Here is a 22715-nt window from a genome sequence, read left to right as displayed (position 1 = left end):
TTCGTATTTTATTTTTTGATACAAACTATCGTACTGAGCTCTTAATATTACATGACGCGCTTCAGATAACCACTGTCGCTGTAAATCGCTTAGCATCTATTTTAATTTCAAATATTTCAGCTCCTCCAACACATCCATCTCTTGTCAACGTAAAAAAATAAAAAGACTATTTTTTACAAAATATAGCATGTTTATTCATATAATCAATACGCTAGACAAGGCTTCCAATACAATTTTCCGAAACGAAAAGCGGTTTTTATCTAAAAAAAACAAATACAATTGCCTATTAACATTTACAACATAATATTCTTTTCATTCATTTTTTATAAAATAAACAACAGCACAAATAATTACCTATTGACGCAATATGCCTCAGTTAATAAAAAATATTTTTTAATTCTTTTCAAACGTTTAAACTTTTCAGCCCGTTTAGCTCGACGTTTAATATTATTTAAAATTTGCTTAGTGTTCATTTTCTCAATTACCACCCAACATTCCATTTCCGTTTAACCTACATAAACACTTTTTTTTAATTTTTTGTTTTCTTTTTAAAAAAAATTGTTTTTATATCATATTAAAAGCGTTACGTATATATAATCCTTTTATTTAAAACAGATTATTAATCTGCGTCAGCGCACATACTTTAAATTCAAATATAAAAAAAGGTAATATCAAACATAAACAGTTTAATTTATTTTCTACACGAAATATTTTTTTAATATTAATATAACACGCGCGCGCGCGTCTACGTTTAAACAACACTAACCCTTACTCCCACAACGACCTGTACGAAAGCCACGTCGGGCGATTGCATGCCATAACTGCTAACACAAATCGCGCGCTAAACAACAACACATAAGCCATAACCCTTAATATATTACCCTAACGCATAACCCTAACCCTAACACCCTAACTATTTTTTATTTACATTGCTACTTAGCAACCGTGAATCAATTAAATTACACTAATCTTCTACGTAATCTTCATCGCATATGCTTTTTTTATATATAAGAAATCAATCACCCCTACCGTTTAGTACTATACCTTGATACCTCCTATCATCACCCATCTACAAATTGCAATTCTTCAAATGCTTTGTTAATTAAGTAATACCACCAATGGCATTACACAAAGTAACCGGTTTTACTAGAAAAAGTAAATTTTGAAAATCCATTAAAAAATTCTATAGCAGGTAAGTTAGAATAATTTTTTTTAATGTTTTTATTAAGAAAAAAATTTAACTAAGTTTCTTCAATAATATGATATTTTAGATATCACAGAGATATTATAGATGAAGAAGGTACAACAGATATCATTTGGAAGTTTGGATGGCCTCCATGTTCACCTTTGAAATTGCTTATACATTAAATGTTACTATTTAAAAAAAAAAATTGTTTTTAAAGGTACCTGCTGCTTGCATAAAACCTTCGATCATATAAACTGATAGATACGCCGCGCGTAAATTATTTTGAAGCCAACATCTTTTAGCGCGTGACGTCACGTTTGGGCAAAAAAAAAAAAGCACGATAGAAACGAAATAAAGTTTTTAGAATAGAAAACTTAACATTAAATGTTAATTTTTGTATTAAATCTTATTATTATTTTTTATTAAACATTATTATTAAATTTATTACTATTTTGTATAAAATTTAAATGCATTCATAAATTTATTAGCATAGAAAACATAACAGTTAATACAAAGTTATGTGTTATATAATGCGTTACATTAATATACAAATTAACTTCTTATTGATTCGAAAATAAAATTTGCTTTGTTAATACACTTCGTATACGTTTATAATGTCGTAAATCGTTGATCGAGTCGGCTTTGTGGTGCAATCGTATCTTTAAATATTTAGCGATAATAATTTTGACTAAAGATATTACATGATTACCTTGAGGATCTTCATCAAACATATGATCATGCAAACATTTAAAAACAGATTTGTGCATATTACGCAAACATTTGATTACTAATATTTCCATTAAGTTCTTTTTATTTAAATTATCTGTTTGCTCAAATATTCTAAATTCTTTTTCAGCCAACTTGCATAAATAAATAACGTCAGGTGATACGTTTATAAGGCCGCTCTTTGGATTTAAGGAAAACTGTTTCAGAGTCACAAGTGTAGAAGTATTTTCATCTGAAGTTAAAGCACAAATACAAGGACTACATTTTACAATTTGTATAACTTGCCGAACTACAAACCCAGCAATGTAGCTTACAACATCAACAACGTAAAATGACAGTGTTTCAAATTCAGGAAGCTTATAATACATATGATCATTTAACTGATTTTCAAAAATATCATTACCATCCTTTAAATTAGCATCTAAACATTGAATTCCTGATGGTATAATTTGAGACTTATGGCTGCTACTTACAGTTAAAATTGATATTGGTGTTTGATCTAAGCAATTTGCATTTTGAGAACCAGTCACTTCACAATGAATCAAAAGACATTTATATGCACTTTCAAATTGGCGAGCTGTCGGATTGTTATTATGACCACTGCGACTACGAATAGCACTAAAAAAAACTTCAAGATGGTCTTGAGAAAATTTATATGCCAAAACATATTTCAATATTGGTTCATTGCTAAAAACATTTTCTTCATAAATTGACTTCAAAGAATTCAGACTAATTATCATGCCTAGAAAACCCATTTTTCTTCCTGCTGTATACATAAATTGTCCATTTGGTAATTCTTTAAGGCTTTTCAGATATTTAATTATTTGATCAATTCGTAAGAATATTTTTTCTTTGTTCCAATTTTGTATCCCACACTTAAAATTTTTGGCTAGTAAATTCCGGCTATTTAAAATATCGAATGCATCATTAATATTTGTAATGAAAGTTTCAGTTGGTTCACTATTCTTAAAATTTAAAGGGTGGTTTGTTTGTCTTAAATACTTTAATGCCTTTGCCACACTTAAACTGAAAGTCTGAGCTGCAATTTTCACTTTCATTTTTTCTTGTGTCCAGTCAATGTGTCGATTTCTAATTTTTGTAGCGATGTGCAGACCTTCACTATTCTGTATATCTACTAATTTCTGTAAGTATGACCACTCAATAGAATTTCCATTAGTGTCATAGATTGCTGGTCTACTTGCTAATGTATTTCTTATGAGCTTCAACATATGTGGAGGATCAGGTAAAATGTGTATAGGACGATTTGATATAGGATGAGGAAACCAAGTCTTCATATTTTCAATAGAAATATTGGATCCTAAAAAATTTGCCATACTAATATTTGAAGCAATTCCATCAAATGTAAGTGATATGACTTCCACACCGCTTTCATAAATAAATTGTAGACAACGTTTAACAATATTAGCTTTTTCATAACCACCTAAACCATCAATTAAAAAATACGCAACAGGAAGTTTCCAGCGTCCATTCACACAGTTTACCATGAAAACTAGAGCTTCTTTTGCTTCGGGTAAATTATCATTATTAATATCAGCACCAAAATCAACATAACCAGAAAATTTATGGCCTGTCCATTCAATTTTTTTTCTAATGGCCATCTCATCTAACATCAATGAACACACAACACGTTGATCAATTTTCTGAGCCTCTTTTACTTTGCTATGAAGAGTAACTAAAGCTTCTTTACTAAATCCAGGGGAACAGTCAACACTTTCATACCATTTTTGTATAGTTCGTGGATGAGGAAGAGCATTATTAAATGTTTTCCTAACGTAACTGTATGCTTTAGCAGAATAAAAATTTAATGTTAAAGCAAAGCTCCTTAATTCTGGTGGGTAATGCTTTTTAACTTTTCCTTGTAAAATCCAACAAAATAATTGTTTTGTAGACTCAGACATAGTTCCCTACAATTAAATAGATCAAATGAATTTATATATCCATACAATAAAAATAAATAGCAACACACAGTATATATAACATGATAAATAAACAATTAAAACCTGTTCTGTTATCACCAGTAAATAAAACTATTCCTACTGTAATTATATGGTTTGAATTTAACTGTTGGCTAATGATTAATGTAGTAAATTTTATATCATAAAAATTTTTTAAATTAAAACCATATTTTAACAGTAGGCCAGCTAAAACAAAATAAAGGCTAAGATAGAACTAAAAAAGTCACAAATATTTTAGAGACAAACAGCAATTATGGTCAAAAGAGTCAAGAAATGCAAGTGTTTCATAACTATTCTTATCACAAAATATATATCATACCATAAGTGTAGTTGATATTTCTTCAGAAATCATACTTTTTGATTTAAGATGACTAAGAAATAAATGTAAGTCTTTAATCCTTTTTGTTAGACGACGCTTGGATTGTTGAAGCATTTTAATTGTCTTCTGTTTAACAGCAAGTTTACTTATAGTTAATTTTAAAAACTTTTTACTATTCTCTGGTGTTATTATATCATTTTCATCAAAATCACCAATATACCGTTTACCATTGGTAGTAGGATTGATTTGACATTTTTCAATATCAATCTTCCTAAAAATATATAGGTATTTTATGTAACAAAAAGTAAACTTAAACATTTTAAATCAATATATGCCATTGTAAAAGTAGCAGTTACATAAGACTTACTGCATCGAATCATTAGTGATATTGCTGTCAACATTAATGATATAATTGTCAACACTATTGTTCCTAAAATATATAGGTATTATATGTTACAAAAACTAAACTCAAACATTTTAAATAAATGTATGCTATTATAAAAGTATAGTTATATTATTGTAAAATAGACTTACTTTATTAAATCATTGGTGATATTATCTGAAATAATATTTTGTCTGTTTTTTGATGGTTTTCTAGGATTACTAATTTTTCTTAAATGTGTTGGAAAATCAAATATAGAAGGGATTGCATCATTTTTTAATTTCTTTTGTGAACTCCAAGGACTTTCATTATAACAGTCACTAGTGAAATGTTTACCACAAAGTTTAGATTGTTTACTAGGGGTAAAACCATCCCTCCGCATAACTTGTATCCATTTCCTCCTTAATTCCACATCTTTTGGAAAACTATCAAAAAAAAATAATAAAATAAAGTATTTAATAGTTGCATTAATATAATAAACTAATTTGTTTTCAAAAATATAAGATAGGAAATTAGTTTAAGAATAATTTGTGGCTACTTACCCATGAAAAGTAACCCCTTTAGTATATCTTTGAGTGCAATTATATGCAGAACATGATGCAACCATTTTCGTTATATACCTATATTCTATTCGAAAATTTAAATTTAAACAAAATAATATACATAACAAATATTAAAACTTGTTAAAAAGTGTTAAATACATCTAGTTATTTATGTCCTAAACCGATATTACAAATTGTTAAATGCCCAAACGTGACGTCACGCACTAAAAGATGTTGGCTTCAAAAGTGTGTTAATAAAAATTACGGTAAGGCGTATCTATCAGTTTATATGATCGAAGCATAAAACGGTATCCTCACCAAAGAAATACATGACATGCCTGTGAGAACGACACCCGGAACACCGTGTTTTTCATAGAACTGAGACCTGCTATTTAAATCGGCATTGCATACGTTTGCTATGTTGTAGCTACGCCATCTTCAACTTCCAATTTCAATACATTAACAGAATTTGCTAGTAACACCATATTAGATATTGCTTAAATTATTTAACTTGATTGTCAGCCAAGAACCGCATAGCGTTATCTCCACGTTTTTATGCTTTTCCAATTTATTATCAATTAGTGATCGACCGGAATTCGGTTCGGATCCGGTTTCCGGCCAAAATTACGACTGGAACCGAAATTCCGGTTCCTGTTTTGGGTATATTTATGATTTCGGTTCCGGCCGGATTTCCGGTTCAAAATGCAGCCGAAAATATATATTATAAAGCTTTATTTAGCATAATACCGTTATGATCATTTTGATAAAAATGATTAAAAAAATTTTTAAATTAGTTGTTAAGCTTGAGAATTAATGTTAATAAAATTTGGCTTTGTTTGAAAACTAATTAATTTTCTTGTTTAAATTAACTTTAAATTAATATTCATATCTTGTAATGTTTTTATCGCTATTATTTGAGCTGAAGTTACACCATTCTGATTCTTACCAGCTCATTTTCTTAAACATATTGTCATGATCCAAATGGACAATTTTGAACCTCCTAAAGATGAATTTGGCTCCTGCAGCTCATCTTTTTCGCACATTGTAAAAATTATTGCGCAACTTCGAGCAGGGGAAAACGATTAATGTGCATTTTGACAATCCAAAAAATCATTTAAGTGTTAAATGATTTTTTTGGATTGTCTAACTGCTTCTCTATGCCTTGGGTTTCGGAAAAACTTTAAAAAAAAATGTAAAATTTTAGTTATTTTTACTACATTAATTTTTGTTTAAATTAGAACTAACTTTTTAAAAATATATTACTTATTTTCGGTTCCGGTTTCGGTTCCTGTTCCGGTTTGGATTTATTTTCGGTTCCGGTTCCGGTCAGGAATATTTAGAATCTATTACCGGTTTGGTTCCGGTTCCGGCAAAATATCTGATCCGGTCGATCACTATTATCAATAAATATTCAATATTAAATGGGGTGTGTGTCTACTAAATCTAGTCACAAGAATTTAAAAAAATATTCCAGGGTGTATATAGACCAGTTGCAAATGCTTACATTTTTGCCGTAAACTAACGCATGCGCAGTAGTTGGTAGGCAAAAAGAAAATAAACAAAACATTATTGAAATGAAAACAAAACAGGGTGTCTTTAATAAAAACATCTTATAGGAAAGAAATCAAACGATCCATTACACCCTGACTACGTTCCCAGCATATTTTCTTTCAATAAAACTGAAACTAATACAAACGAAAAGTTTAAAAGACACGAGCGATCAGTTAATCGAAAACATAGAAAGATTGAACTAAATTACAGAAAAGATAATAAATTATCTGAAGCTGAATTAACTGTAATGGAAGACCCAAAAATTGTTGTCGATAAAATTACTAAAAACTAATACTTATAGCATTAGTTGTTTTTATTTATAAATAATTCAGTATTTTCTATAAAACTATAGTTCATTTAATTAAATCTATATTTTTACGAACTCAAACTAATGAAGAAGAAATTGCATCATTAATTCAAGAAAAACTTAACAATCAGATAACAAAAAATTTAAAATTATTAGAGAAACTAATTTACTGGAAAAGAAGAGCAGCATGCGATTTTCATTCAGTGAAACTTAATTTTGGTGATTTAAACTTTATGATTGGTCTAAAAAACGGAAATATATTCAATTGGATCCTTTCTCTTTTCATAGAAAATGTCACACAAGTGCGAAAAGACCTGAGCTATGAAAATCACTTCCTCCTACTTTTGATGAAGCTACGACTAGGTTTATCAAATAGAGATCTCTCGTACCGATTTAATATCAGCAGAGAAAATGTCAAAATTTTAAGACACTGGATCCCTGCAATGGGTGAAAAAGTTAAATATCTAATTATATGGCCTTCGCAAACAGCAATACGACAGAATATGTCATCACAATTTCTGAATTTTAAGGAATGTATTGTCATAATTGATTGTACAGAGATTTTTATACAGCGCCCAAATAATTTAGAAGCTCGAGCTATCACCTGGTCAAATTATAAAAGCAGAAATACTATTAAATACCTGATTGGTGTTAGCCCAGCTGGTGCAATAACATTTTTATCACATGGTTGGGGTGGAAGAATTTCTGATAAAGAAATTACGATAAAATCAGGTTTTTTAAATTTTGTAGGATGTGGAGACAGTATCCTAGCTGATAGAGGATTTCTTATTGAAAAGGAGTTAGCATTAAAAGGTGCAACATTGTACAGGCCTTCATTCACAAAAGGTAAAAAACAGTTATCTGCTAAGGAAGTTGAGGAATCTAGAAAATTGTCTCACTTAAGAATACACATCGAACGTGTTATTGGAAGATTAAAGAGTTGTTAAATACTCTCAAGTGTTATTCCTATAACACAAGTTGACTTATTGAACGATATTATGATATCAATTTGTGCAATAGTTAATTTAAACAAAAGTATTGTTTCTTAACCAATTATCAAGCAATTCTGAACAATTATAAATTTTCTATTTAAAATATAAAAATAGTATTTGAATACTTCTTTTTTAATAAAATTATATAAATATATATTATATGTGGGGAAAGTATATATTGAGACATACTACAATTAACAATCTATTACAAGATAAATCTTAAAGTTACATTATCTTATCTGTATTTAGACAGGGAGGACTAGATTTGAATGGTTCGAATAGATATGTCAAAGGTTCTGGGATTCACCTTTCATCAGTTTCATCAATACTTGTTAGAACAGCAGCATCGAGTCCTATTTCTTTCAGTTCATTAAACTTGGACTTTGAAATACCAGCATACTGTTTATAAGAATAACAATTTTCATCAGCATTCTTGGCTAATTGATTATGTAGGGGCAATTGTTTTTTTTTCGGGCAGCTAAAATTTATGTTTGCTAATGCTGAAGGACTAACATGCTTTTTAGATCGATTTCATTCACATTGTAAACTTGTACAAGCAGTTTTATTGATTTCAAGTCTTATACAGGCTTCAACTTTAAAAAGTAGAGCTGCGATATGACTGCAAGCTGATCCAAATCTAAAATATAAGTTATTAAAAACTTAGATTTTCATTTATATTAATTATTATTTCTAATTAATCATTATAAATTATCTGAATTAATATAATTCTAATATAATATAATCATAATACAATCCTAAATAATCATAATAAAGTTTTATGTTGTTAAAAAAACCAAACTTTATGGGTATGTTAACTTTAATAAGTTAAGTTCCCATTTTATGTTACTAAAAAAATCAATCTTAATTGCTTAAGTAAACATACCCAGCAACACAACTGCAGTTTCCATTTAAAATATAGCCTTTGGATTTATGAACATAAATCCAAACATCGTACATTGCTGTTTTTTTCCCTTGTCTTTGACTTGGTAAGACCTAAAATAACAACATTAATTTGGTTTAAAATTTATTGTAGTCATATATCATATATCTAAAATATAAGTTATATTTTAGCTTTCACTAAAATTGTTTTTTTACCTTTGTTTTTAAGGCACAAAACTCAGACTCTTCATTTAAATCAGCATAAAAAACATCTTGCATGTGTCCACAGACAAAATAGTTAAAAGCCTCAAGGGATTTATACGCTTTTATACTTTCTCTGCTATATAAACTTTGTGATTCTACTAAATATGTGTATATATCACCATAACTGACTTCAGGAAACAAACTAACATTGTTTTTCCAAAATTTCTCTTCGATACCATAAGGATCGGGAAGCGAAACATTATTTTCTAATGTCAACTTCTTCAAATAAAATTCTTTGTCATGATTAGCAAGAGAATAGAAGTAAGAAGACATGGTTTAGATGAAACTTTATTAAGTTGTCCGAATTAGAATTCTTGTTAATCTTATATTTTTTGCTTACCAACTTCTGCGCATGCGTTAGTTTACGGCAAAAAAGTAAACATTTGCAACTGGTCTATAGATTCTATAATTTTTAACTCGATTTTCTCGAAAACACAAGATGGACATTTGGCCTTTTGGTTCTCGGCTAGCGTGTTGCAATCATCCAAGGTTTTCTTACGTACCTTTTTTACACAGTGTTATTTCAATAACCTATTTTATTTGTTTTTTATTTTACGTATAGTGGCACCTATGATTTTAAAGTGTTTATGTCTTAACTATAGGCATAGACGTTTATACCATTTAAGTGGCAGGTAATTTTTTTATTAAGCACATATATACGGCCACTTTGATACTGGTATAAACTCCCCTAATTGATATGTTTGTGTCATGGTGCTTTATATATTGACATTGAACTGCTTACACCTTATTTGATATCGGCATACTAATTATGTATAGCCTTTTTGTGGTGTAAGACGTTAGGGGTTTATAGCAAATATATATCTTAGCATATACTCTACTATTGTTAATAAAAATGACGGTAAAATGGTTTTGCAATGATTGAAGTACAATTTTTGACTCCAAGAGACCCCATACCCAAATATAGATAGATAGATAGATAGATAGATAGATATAATAGGGCCCTGCGAATCGGGATTTCTTTTGTACCGAATTGAAGCAGGTCTTGATTTGTAGCAATCTGAGGAAAACCAAATCAAATATTTTTCTCGCAAAAAGAATAAAATTCTATTGCCAGAAAAATTCTATTCAGCGTTTGTTTTAAAAACAGTATTACAACTATTTTCGGTTAATTAACGCCCCTCTTAAAAAAACATTTTAATAGCATTTTAGCGTTGAAAATATAAAGAAACAATCGCAAATAAAAATATGATTCGAATCGAAGCAACACTCGATTCGTAGAGCCCTAATATATATATATATATATATATATATATATATATATATATATATATATACACACACATTACTTAATTTTAAGCAGCTGTTGGCGCAGTGGTTAGAGCATTGGACTCGTTATCCATAGGTATATATATATATATATATATCGCGTGCTCGGAATACCAGTTCCGTATACGACAATGTGTTTAAATTAACATAATTGCATTCGAGGTTTTAAGTACAAAATTAAATTATATAAACCTGATTGCAAATTGAAATTGAACAAAATGATTAAAATCAATATAAGTTTTTGTTTAAATCGTTAAAAAAAAAAAAGTAATAATAATACCCTCCTAACAAAGAGCAATACCACAAATGTATTTCGAAACCAAAATTATTTGTCTCAATACATTGTCATAGATTCTATTTTTTTGATAGTTGGCAATTTAAGGTTAAGTTTACTTACGCTGTGACTAACAATCACCTAAAATTTTTGTAGGCTGTTATTTCACTCCTCGCATTTTTTTTTTTAATTAAAAAAGGAACCGGAAGTGGTTATAAATATTTACTTACAGGAAGTTACATAGAAAGTTACAGGAAGTTGTTATAAATATTTATGGAATCGAGCATTCTTTAAAGAAAAATGTCGATAACATAATTTACTTGTCATGGATGTGTAAAGTTGGGTTTTGTATAACTATATTTTAAGACGTTTTTTTAAACTTACCCACTAAAAAATATTGCAGGGGAGTCAAATTGGAAATCATAATGAAGGCATTCCCAGCTAACACAAAACGTTCAAGAAACGTTTGTAGAACGTTAGAAACGGTCGGGCACGTTCTAAGAACGTTTTAAGAACGTTTCTAACGTTCTTCGAACGTACTCGAACGTTTTGTGTTAGCTGGGTTGGTAACTTATTTAATTTGTATAAACTTACAATTTATCATGTATTGTATTTTTAAGCTGTTTAGACTCTTTAATATGTACCACCCTTGAAGAAAAAAACGGAATCATTAATAAATATTCTTTTCTTAAATATTAAACACCTAAAAGGCCTATGTAAAGTTATTTACAACGGTGCTTCCACCACGATGACGATCATGACCACGGTGCAGGTAGGGCTTAAATCCTGGCCGGTCCGCGCCATTTTCCCGCCAAACTCTAAAAGCGGCCGTCGATTTGGGCCCAGGGTGGCTTTGACGATAAACGTCAAAATCTTGACGAGTTAAATCTATAAGATATCCAATAAAATTATTACGTGTTAAAAAGGAAAATGATTAGAAACGCTGTGATCAACGAAAAATATACTTTTTGTCTCTTTTGAAGGTCCTAAAGTAAACATACGAATTTTAATCTGATTTTCAAAGTATAACTGAGATAGCATACTATGACAACACAATGGTTTTTCATTTCTCTAAATACTCTGAAATATTAGTGTTAATTTTGTGTTTTGACAATGCAGATGTAAATGAAATATGACACAATGTTGATGTCACCGAAATTACTTTTTTATAATTATTTTTACTTTGTTTCAAATTTTTTTCAAATATTCAAATGCTTAGAGTCCTGGTAACTAAGGGTTTTAATATAAATAAATTGTTAATAAATTTCCCTTAATATATATAGATGCTACAATTAAATTTTCTTTTAAGATTTTTGAAGTTATTTAATTCGCCAAACATAGATCAATATTACAGCTAATTACCTTTAGAATATTCTTTATCTTCATCATTAACTATTTACTAAAAAACAATTTCAAATTTGTAAGATAGAGTAAATAGTATAGTAAAAAATGAAAATTTCACGAAAACTGGTAATAAATAAAACCCTGTAATAAAACGTTTATATAAAAAATATTTAAAAAAGAAATACCAGCACAACTCTGTGCAGCAACATTTAAAGCTAAAAACAGTAACATAAGGATAATTGTCAACAGTTTTCAACCAAAAAAATTAACAAATTGTTAATAAATACAAGTAAATCAATAATATATTTAATATTTTGAAAAATCTATTTTTTTTAGTAATTTACCAACCAAAGGCTTCGGTCAAATACCAACCCCAGTCACTTACTAATCATCTTCTTCTCTGTTTCTTCCGGAGGGTAGAGATCATCAACCTTCAACGCTTGTTACACTTCTATATATTATAACACTCTACGTGCATATATTGTATAACACCTTTTTAATCTTTAATAATACAGCCCTTAATGTCTGACAAGGAATTATTTGGAGTTATAATAGGAGTATAAAGAAGTTATAAATCTTCTTTATTCCCATTAAATTTTAAAACAGGTACAAATTTAGTAATTCGTACCTGTACTTCATTTGTAAGAATTTTTTATCGAGCCCTATAATACAACCTTCTCAAATAACATCGTTATGTTGTGAAAAAAACTGCATTTGTTGTCATTTAATCTAGCATTTTTCTTCTTTGATTAAATATAATTGGTATCGACAAATAATATAAAATTTGCCTATTTATTTACATTATTTGTATTTATCTTTATTAGTATCTGTAACAACCGACAATGTGTAATCAGTAAATTACTAGTAAATTATTACTAGGTTGCAATTTTAACATATTACTTCGACTTCTGGACTAGATAATTGTTAAAAGATTCTGAGATAAACAAAAAAGCTAAACTAAATTAAAAGGGTTGTAAAAATAACTAATTCTTACCAAGAATCTCACGCCTTTTAGCTTTAAAAAAAAAAAAAAAAATTTTAATCAAAATAGCGAAGTTATTTTGTTAAAAAAAATGTTATTTTTTTTTAGAAATAAAAATAAAATCAAAACAGATTACCTACCTAATTCTATTTGTTTGCTAGCTGAAAATCAAAAAACAAAATTAATAAACAACTAATACGAATGCTGTATTATAGAATGATATATAAATAGCTGATTTTTACCTATTTACTCTTTGGTAAATTCTAAAAAAAATAAGGTAAATGACTAATATGTTTATATATAATATATATATATATATATATATATATATATATATATATATATATATATATATATATATATATATAATTATTATTATTAGTAATAACATTAATTAGTAACAACACTAATAACTTTTTTGTCTACAGTATGTATCGCCTTCAAGAGGCTCTTCAGGATGTGTGTGTGTGTGTGTGTGTGTGTGTGTGTGTGTGTGTGTGTGTGTGTGTGTGTGTGTGTGTGTGTGTGTGTGTGTGTGTGTGTGTGTGTGTATAGAGTATATATATATATATATATATACATTGTGTGTGTGTTTATCTTTGAGAGTGTTTATATTATTTATTTTCACTTTGCAATCACATTTTAATAAATTACCTTTCGAAGGAACTTCTTTTAAAACTAAACAAATTAAAAGAGATTACATGACTTTAACTGAGATTCAATATCTTAAATGTACTGAGATACAAAGAATAATATATATTATCAAAAAAGAGACGTTTAAGTCTAAATAAATATGATAAAAAATAAAATAAATTTTATTACTTTTGTAAGTATACAAATGCATACAAGTTATATAAGAAAATAAATCATTATATGTATTACTATAGATATATATACATATACACACTTACGATAGAGTTAAATTTCTTTGTTTTTTTTTATGAAAAAGAAGAGGGAAAAGGAAGAATAATTAAACTATTTTGATATCTGCCTCAACCCAAACCCTTAGATGTGTTATGAACTCCCTTTCGAGTTCTCCCTAAATCAGTCGATGTATGTATTGTAGCCCTCAAGTTTCTCTAAATCAGTATAGCGTCATAGTGCTCACCTAAGTCTGCAATTATATTTATATCTGTATATATTTGAACATATTTAAATATATATATATATGTAACATTTATGTGTTTACACTTAAATTTATTTTCATTAAATATATAAATTGAATGAAAATCTTACTCAATACTTGAATAATAGATAAATAATAAACTAATAATAAAAAATCTTACTCGTTACATCTTCCAAATCTTTTCCCATCATTTTAATCTCTAGAATAAAAAATTACTTTGAATCCACGAGGTTTTTACGACGGAACATTTCAGTAACAGCGCATGCGCTAAACTTGTGACGCGCTTTCTAGGTCGGCGTTTTTTCAAAAAATCTAAACCACCTTTTGGTGCATCTTCTCTAGGGCTAGCCAATCGTTAATATTCGCCATCTTGAATTCACTAACTTTACGGTTAATATTGTTTTTAACCGCTAAACATTGCCAGCCTGATTTTTACTATAAGGAAATGTTTCTGGTTCAATATAGACGCGTTTCTGGTTCTGTTTCTGATTCTGGTTCTGTTTCTGGTTCAATATAGACGCGTAAGTTCTTTCCAGAGCTATCAGGCAGACGATCGAGTTATAAAGTTATAAAACGTGTCGCTCTTGCGAAAATGCGATTCCTTCTTATAAGCGCGTGGACTGATTTTTTTAAATTATTCAAATACTAGAATGTTATATATCATTAGAAAGCCCTCAAATACAGTATTTCAAAGGTGAAAAAATTACGAAAATCGGATAATTCTATAAAAAGTTATGACGTTTTTAGTAACAAATTTTCGATATATGGGTTTCTTGATAAAACTGTGGTCAAAATTTTTTTTTTTTTACATAAATTGTTATAACTTTATCAATTCTTATTCAAAAATCTATAACTTGGTATCAAAAAATAGGTGTAAAAGTGGACTTTAATTTTAAACTTTTTTCTAGGTAAATGGCGCATCAAGGGCTCCAGAGGGGGTGCTAATCCATCACTAACACCTCACAAAAAAACACTTTTTCTCCATAAAAGAGTGTTTTTTTTATGAAACTGATAATAGTTATGAATAACATGTTATTATTATTTTCTTCTAAATCACTAGCGAGTATAACAGGTCAATCTTAAAGTTGGGTGTTAGGTTGTGGGTAAGGTTTAACACACCCTATCAAAATTTCATTCTTTTAAATATTGTAATATTTACTAAAATGAGTAAATTATAAAAAATAAGTATAATATTTTTATTCTTTGAAAATTAGTAACTAGTGGTGTATAAAATTGTCTTTTTTGGAGGGGGCATATGCCGCCCCTCCCCCTGCCACCATAAACCTGAAAAAAAAAATTAATAACAACTTTCACAAAAAATGTTAAAATGCTGTCTTAAACAGAGAGAAATTAGAATAAAAAACTGCTTAGCCACATTACAAGATGCGTTTGAACATCCATTTTGTCCTTTAAAGGGACCAATTACCCACTCCAACCTTAACAAAAAACACAAAAAAAACAATAAGTATTTTGAAATAAAAAATGTAATTAAGTTTTGTCTTGGCTTTTAGTGAATGTTTTAATTTTTCAATTCCATTAATGAATAAAATTAAATCATTTTTAACAATAGACACCACGTGAAGGTAAGCCAGAGCTGTCTATCTAAAAGAATTTGCAAGCCATAAAACTTGCTGTACCATATTTGCAAGCTACAAAACTTGCGGTACTCATTTTGCGAGCCATAAAACTTGCTGTACCATATTTGCAAGCTACAAAACTTGCGGTACCCGTTTTGCAAGCCATAAAACTTGCTGTACCATATTTGCAAGCTACAAAACCTGCGGTACTCATTTGCAAGCCATAAAACTTGTTGTACCATATTTGCAAGTTACAAAACTTGCGATACCCATTTTGCATACCATAATTAATAATAAGCCATTCATTTTTACGAAATGCATATAAGTTAATTTTATTTAAATTAAGAAAATATTAATTCTCCGGTTATAACATCCGCAACAAGCTGGATTTTTTTCATCTTACAATCAACAGCTTCAATATCAGTTTTATCTTGCTTCCAATAAGAAATAGTGTAAATTATATCCTGTTGTTTCTTGTTTACCTTTTCTACTCTTCCATCATAAATAACTGTTTTTGAATCATTAGCAACATACCATTCATGACAAAATTTTCTTCCGACAATTCTTTCAGACATAACATCATCTAAATCATCAAGTTGTTTGGCAAGTGTTTATACAAATTTATAATTTCGCTGGTAGTTAATAAGCGCAGCTCATGTTCCAACTTTCTTTTTTGTTTTTCATCCATTTTTTGTCGTTTAGATGCTTCTCTATCAGTAATCTTTGCTCGAATTTCACTGTGTAATAGTCGAGTTCTAATTCTATTTTTACGCGCCATGTAAATAGACCACTTAACTACTTTTTCTCTAGACAACTCCTCAAGATTATCAAGATAATCTGTAGGTCTATTCTTTTTGGATCTTAATTTGCTAGATATGTAACTAATTGTTGCATTAGGGCATCGTCCTTTGAAATCACTAAACATACCAATTAACTCTTCACTATCAACATTGTGAAGCCTTGCAATAGCTGTCTCCTTCTTAAGTTCCTCTGTAATAGTAAGGGAGAAATATCTCTTATATTGACTTGTCAAAACATCCTTTACTGCATTAAGACAAGCAGAAGTCGTTTCAAGAACTTGGTCATCAATGGGGACTAAGGTTGTAATAGGTTTCAAAACATGCGGGTCAAGCATTGTCCCAAAAAAATCCATCTTTCTACAAAATAATGTACCTGGATCTGATATGCAACAAGTAATTTCCTTCAAAACATTTTCTACCTCTTGGATTCCAGTGACATGATCAAAACTTGCATTACCAGCTGATACATAAAACTTAGTCATCCATGGTCCACTGAGAAGTTTACTAAACAGCGCAAGTACTCCCATTTGTTTTATAGCAGTTGCGTTACAAAATGCTTCTCGCAGAATCGGTTGTAAACTGAAACATTTTACTGTTCCAGTGGTCAGATAATGTAGAAAATCAGGATAGTGTTTCATAGAAATGATACAAGTATGAAAAAGAATGTGCAAACGGTTTCCACGATTCCGTGGAATACCTCGAGGTAGTTTTTTATTGTCTAAAAAATTTACAAAACCTTGTGGATCACCTTTTCCATTCTTAAACGTCATTTTGTTTATTACTAACACAAATTGGTTATTACTAACACAACTTTCATAGAGTAATAAAAAAAAGGCCTTCTTAATATTGTATATTATTGAAGATAAAGGAATGGTGGCACCATGTTAACTTTTTAATTGTTTATATTGAAGTTAACATAATGGCTGCCACCATTCCATCTATGTCGACCTCTTCTGCCTCTTTCTGCAGTACCTCTGCTGCTGTCCCCATCACTCCTGTTTGGGGGATGATAGGGCCATCTAAAAAGAGGATCATCTTTGCCCCCAAACCGGATCCGATGTAAATATGATTTGTGGCTGGTGGGTCCAGGATGCTGGGTCCTGTAAACTCTGTAGGCTTCATATGTAAGCTCTAAAAGCAATTAAATAATAATTATTTTAGTAACAAATGGCATTATGTAACACTTAATACAAATTTTTTACTTATTAAAGTTTATCTAATCTAAATGTTTAAAATTATTGACTAATAAATCATTGAAAAGTTAACAAATTTTTAATAAGAGTAAAAATTTTAATACTGCTAGTGATTTTCCTTTTATGAGAATTCAAATTAGAGCACAATATAAATGTATTAAACAGTGTATATTAATAGGAAAAATAAAAATTTGGTAACCATTCAGATACATTTTTAATACATAAATTTACCAGCAGAAGGTTGAGCAGGTGGAACTTAAGTATAAAAAGTTGTTATTTAAAGATATTGCAATTGCTGAGATATCGCACACATTAAAAAATAAATAGTTTTTTGACATACCAGTTGTTGCAGATGAACATGAAACTAAGATTAGAAAGTTGTAATAAGAAAAATTGCAATTGATAAAAAATGCATGCACAATTAGAAGGTAAAGTTTTTAAAACTCACCAATCGTAGAATATGTACACGGTCCTAAGGTTAAAAAGTTGTAATAAAAAATTAATACAGCAAATGATGAATAATTGATACGCATATTAACAAGTAATATTATTTAGACATACCATTTCTTCTACTATAAATTAATGTGAGAACATACACTATATTTTCAGGACCATAACTAACCATGAAAAATTAGTAACCATACATTAAAAAGCCACATAAAAATCAAGATTAATCCTTCTTTCAGAAAAATATCTAGGTTTATATATTTTTCTTAAAAAAAACACCACAAAAAAACGTTTGTCTGATGATACCTAATAAAAAGTGAAAAAAACGTGGAACAAAATTTTAGCACAAAAATCGGCTCCGTAAAACGCGATTTCCGCGTACCTACTTCTTATGAATTTTAGTTTTATAACAGAATTTACGATTATTTTTATTTTTTTTTTTGTTATTAAAGAAAAAAAGTAATTGGAAAAACTAACTTTCATAGAGTAATAAAAAAAGGCTTTCTTAATGTTCTTTGCAAGAAATGTTCTTAATAATTTTGTGTGGCTATGAAAATAGCCGTTTTTTGATTTACACAACCTTAGGCATGAATTGTAATATATGTTACGTTTGATGCACACAGGATATCAAACAGGATATGCTGTTAAAACTTGATGCCAAAAGTGAAAAAACCGATGTGCGGAAAATCTCTGCATCCACATAAACTCGGATTAATAATCAGCTATCATTTAGCGATTAGTTGGCCCCATCATTGATTTGAATTTTGCTTTTGCTCGACACCACATAGCTTCCACGTGATTTGTTGTTACACCTGTCTGTGGATCTACAAAGTTGAGGGTGTGGTTAACGGTACCATGTAAATAAGCAGGACTTTGCAAATCATTACATGCTGCGCACATATCATTTCAGACAATAGAGCCAGGAAGTATCCATTGATGTATGATAGGAAGTAATGTTGCAGCATCGCGATTTTGGACAGGAACCAAAAAGCCTTTCTTCTTAGCAGGTTCATACCGACCAAATATCCACTGCTGCAGGATTATTCTACCAATTTGCTATTTTCTTCGACAAAAAACAGATTCATCTATTTCAACAATGCACCCTGGACTGCCTATTGGATCAGGGTTATTGAGGAAATATGAGACGCAAATGTCTCTGCAAAATTGATTCCAATCAACAATGGTGCTGTCGTTTCCGATATTTAACTCCTGCCTTAAATCACTTACTGATAATCCCCGGCTCTTATCTGCACTTCTACTTTCAAACCTAAGTTAAGCCCAATATTTGCCACAATTGTAGGTGAGATTTCTCAAAGAAGCTGCCTTTTATAGTGTTGAAGGTTCTTTTGCAGCGCTTGACTGGACTTCTCTAAATAACTTGATCAACTGACCCATTCTTTGTTTGCTGTGCGCACGGCACGTTACATACACTACAATTCATACTTTCAGCGAGTAAACCATAAGTTCTACACCAGCGAATTGTAGCTTCGATATTGTATTTGAATTTTGCTCTTATTTCTGTCAAAGAAAGTCAGTCAAAAGAGTCTATTGTTGGTCTTCAAAGAGCCATGATATGTAGATAAATGAAGAAGCAGATAAACTATTCAGAAGCACTCCTTTTTATATGACAAACATAATGACAATAAATTCACGGGGGGTTAACTTGGAGTATTGAAAGAAAGTCAATTGTTCATAACAATTATTTAATTAAAAAATTTTTAACTTGTTTTAAAGTTAATTGTTGAATACAATCAATGAAAGAATTTTTCAACTTATTTGACTAAAGTTTTAAAAGACACTCAAGCTAACAAACTAAGAATCCAGTTAAAGCAAATTGACGCGACAAGAGTAAATGCCATTGAATTCCATTACCTGCTAGTAGAAAAAAAAATGCGTTCAGTACACCTGATTATGAACTTCACGCACCGGTTCTTTGTTCTATTATTCGAAATCTTTAATATAAAAAATAAAAACCAGTCTGTTGATACTTTGAAAGGATAACTTTTAAACAAAAAAAAAATCACTTTTCAAGATGGCGAATATTAGCGATTTGTGGTATATTTTTGTACTTTCAACTTCAGATTAGAGCACTTTCCGTTGATTTTAAGACCTTTGTTTTTATACGATTCTTAATCAACATAAAATTCTCTATCAGAATAAATCATAAAATTAGGGGGGAGGGGGGAGAAAGTGTAATAGCGCCGAGAAATATATGCTGAGTGAGAATCGTATAAAAACATGGGTCTCAAAATTAATGGAAAGTGCTGTAATCTGAAGTTGAAAGTATAAAAATATACGAAAAATCCCTATTATTCGCCATCTTGAATAAATTAAATTTACGGTTGGTTTAAGTTGTACTTTAAGCCCCCAAAATCTTAAGAAACTATTAGTACTTTAAAACTTTTTGATAAGAAAAGTTTTAAAGAATTAATAGTTTTTATAAATGAATTTCATTGTGACGTAGCGCGTTTGTATTTTTTCGGACGCGAAGGACACTGGCAGGATAGAAAGAAAACACGCAAAAGAAAATGTGGAGTGAATCTGAATACTTTTCAACGTTAGAAGAAAACAATAATGATGCATATAACAAAAAATAAACTTTATCAAGCGGAATGTTACTTCCCGACCCTTACGTACTTGAAAATTAGAAGAATGACGATTCAATGATGCCCGACATTACATGGGTGACATGTACAACTATCTTATCAACTCGCTAAGTAACTTTATACACGATTCAATGAAAGCCTAAAATTATTGGAATCGTACAATTTTTACATTAGTGGACATGTTCAGGATGTATACTATAATTTAATTAAAGAAAAGAATCAATTTTGTTTCATTAAATCTGAGGTATCGTTGCATATTACAAAGTCCACAGTGAAAGTGACAAAAAAAATCCTTGAAAAGTTAAAAACATAAAATTTATTTTGAGTGAAATGTGATATGATTTAGCTTTTTTTTTATTTCATCCACTTTTAATTTGTCTTAGGTGCTTCCAAGTCAAAGACAAGGAAAGAAGCAGAAATGTTACGAAATGTGGGTAGCAATAAATAAAGTAAATGGCTGGATTTTAACGGCAAATTGCTAATGCATGGCAGGGTGAGCGCGTTAGTTAAATAATTAAATTCCAATTTTTTTCAAATCAAGTATTTTAAGAAGTTGAATGGATCATATATTTTTTTAAATTATAGATTGGGCTCTGTGTGTAGTCACATTGGTGCTTTGTTATTTAAACTTGTTGCATGTGCACAGCTTGGTATAAATAAAATATCTTGCTCAAGCAAATTGTACAGTTGGAAAAAATCGCGTTAATTAGCAATGCCAGCTACACTTACAAAAATCAATTTTTTCCGACCAAAGAAGCGTGAAACTCTTGCAAAAATTAGTGACTATGAAAACTCACAGGATGAAAGACCTTACAGCTTTAAGGATCCTATACCAACTTCAGATAGTTTAAAAAAAAAAAAAAATTGCCGGAATTCCATAAATTGTATAAGAATGCTGCCATTCTTCAGTCTTAAACATTAAAAATGTAAGCAAAGAATATTTTAGTGATACAGATATTGCGGAAGAGGATGACAGTTACAATGAATATAATTTGCCGGAACCACTTGCTTCACTATATTTGCCTGCAGCAATTAATTTTGAATATTCCACCTTAACAAAATATTGCGCAGAATCATACGAGGAGTACAAAATAACTCAGAGTTTTAACATATACAGCAATTTACTTCATGTTACAAAGATTCAAAGGGCTAGCAGAATCTGGAAGTTGCACAGGGCAGGTAGAATTATTGCATCGTTAGCGAAAAGTGCTTATAACACAAACGTTAATAATTACCCTGAGTCGTTTATAAACACAGTGATGCAATACAGTGCAGAATTCATTACAAAACCTACGAGTTATGGTAATAAAATGGAGACTAAAGCATTAAATGCTTACAAGCAACTAGTCGCGAAAACGCATACAAATATAGTTGTTACAGAAACTGGATTCCATGTTCTTCACAAAAATCCATGCCTTGGTGCTTCACCTGATAGTATGGTGTGTTGCGGTTGTAATGGTTCAGGGGTAGTGGAAATTAAGTGCCCATATAAGCATAGAAAAGGGTTAGAAATTTGGAAAACTGATACGGATTTTCTTGTAAATTTTGACAATACAATAAAGAAAACACACCAGTATTGCTTTCAAGTGCAGCAAGAAATGTATGTTACCAATTCTACATACTGCCATTTTTGCATTTGGACCGAAGGAAAAAATGAAAACGATACAATTTTAATTAATGTTCCAATTGATAAGAATTTTTTTGAAAAACTGGAAACAAAGTTGGCAGCAATATTTTTAAAATTCTTTTTACCTGAAAAAGTGTCTAGAAAAAATGATCCAAATAACCTTTTGAGCGATCAAACATACTGCATTTGCAAACGCCCAAGTTTTACCTCAATGATTGGATGCGATGGAAAAAAGTGCAAAATAGGATGGCTTCACTACAGTTGTATTGAAATAAAAAATGCCCTTTAAGGTAAATGGTTCTGCAAGGAATGCATACAAGTAAACTGA

General features: G+C 29.9%; 1 protein-coding gene and 4 pseudogenes across 1 annotated transcript; 2 read left to right on the top strand and 3 right to left on the bottom strand.

Moving 5' to 3' along the window:
* The first annotated feature begins 7410 nt into the window (after positions 1-7410).
* On the top strand, positions 7411-8038 carry LOC149889049 (uncharacterized; annotated as a pseudogene).
* A 7-nt stretch (positions 8039-8045) lies between these two features.
* On the bottom strand, positions 8046-9397 carry LOC149889048 (uncharacterized; annotated as a pseudogene).
* Positions 9398-15725: 6328 nt separating this feature from the next.
* Positions 15726-17182, bottom strand: LOC149889047 (uncharacterized; annotated as a pseudogene).
* A 212-nt stretch (positions 17183-17394) lies between these two features.
* On the bottom strand, positions 17395-18256 carry LOC149889046 (uncharacterized). Its single transcript, XM_090087496.1, has 4 exons — positions 18156-18256; positions 18048-18071; positions 17939-17962; positions 17395-17645 (listed from the first exon to the last, which is right to left on the bottom strand). Exons 1-4 carry the CDS (start codon positions 18238-18240, stop codon positions 17407-17409), a joined length of 372 nt encoding a protein of 123 aa, XP_089943622.1. The 5' UTR covers positions 18241-18256; the 3' UTR covers positions 17395-17406.
* Positions 18257-21110: 2854 nt separating this feature from the next.
* On the top strand, positions 21111-22715 carry LOC145182225 (uncharacterized; annotated as a pseudogene).

The sequence above is a fragment of the Hydra viridissima genome, unplaced genomic scaffold (genome assembly GCF_058129835.1).
Source record: "Hydra viridissima isolate aposymbiotic clone 2 unplaced genomic scaffold, HvirCarnegie_v1 scaffold_5, whole genome shotgun sequence".
NCBI classification, from domain to species: Eukaryota; Metazoa; Cnidaria; class Hydrozoa; order Anthoathecata; family Hydridae; genus Hydra; species Hydra viridissima.
This window is presented reverse-complemented; position numbering and strand designations above follow the sequence as displayed.

Excerpts from the sequence above, each read along its gene's own strand:
- LOC149889046 (XM_090087496.1), bottom strand. The coding sequence starts at position 18,240 with ATGCGTATCAATTATTCATCATTTGCTGTATTAATTTTTTATTACAAC. Across the intron at positions 18,072-18,155 it reads GTGTACATATTCTACGATTG|TTTCATGTTCATCTGCAACA; the intron begins GTGAGTTTTAAA and ends TTCTAATCTTAG. Across the intron at positions 17,963-18,047 it reads ATGTTCATCTGCAACAACTG|TTCCACCTGCTCAACCTTCT; the intron begins GTATGTCAAAAA and ends TTTATACTTAAG.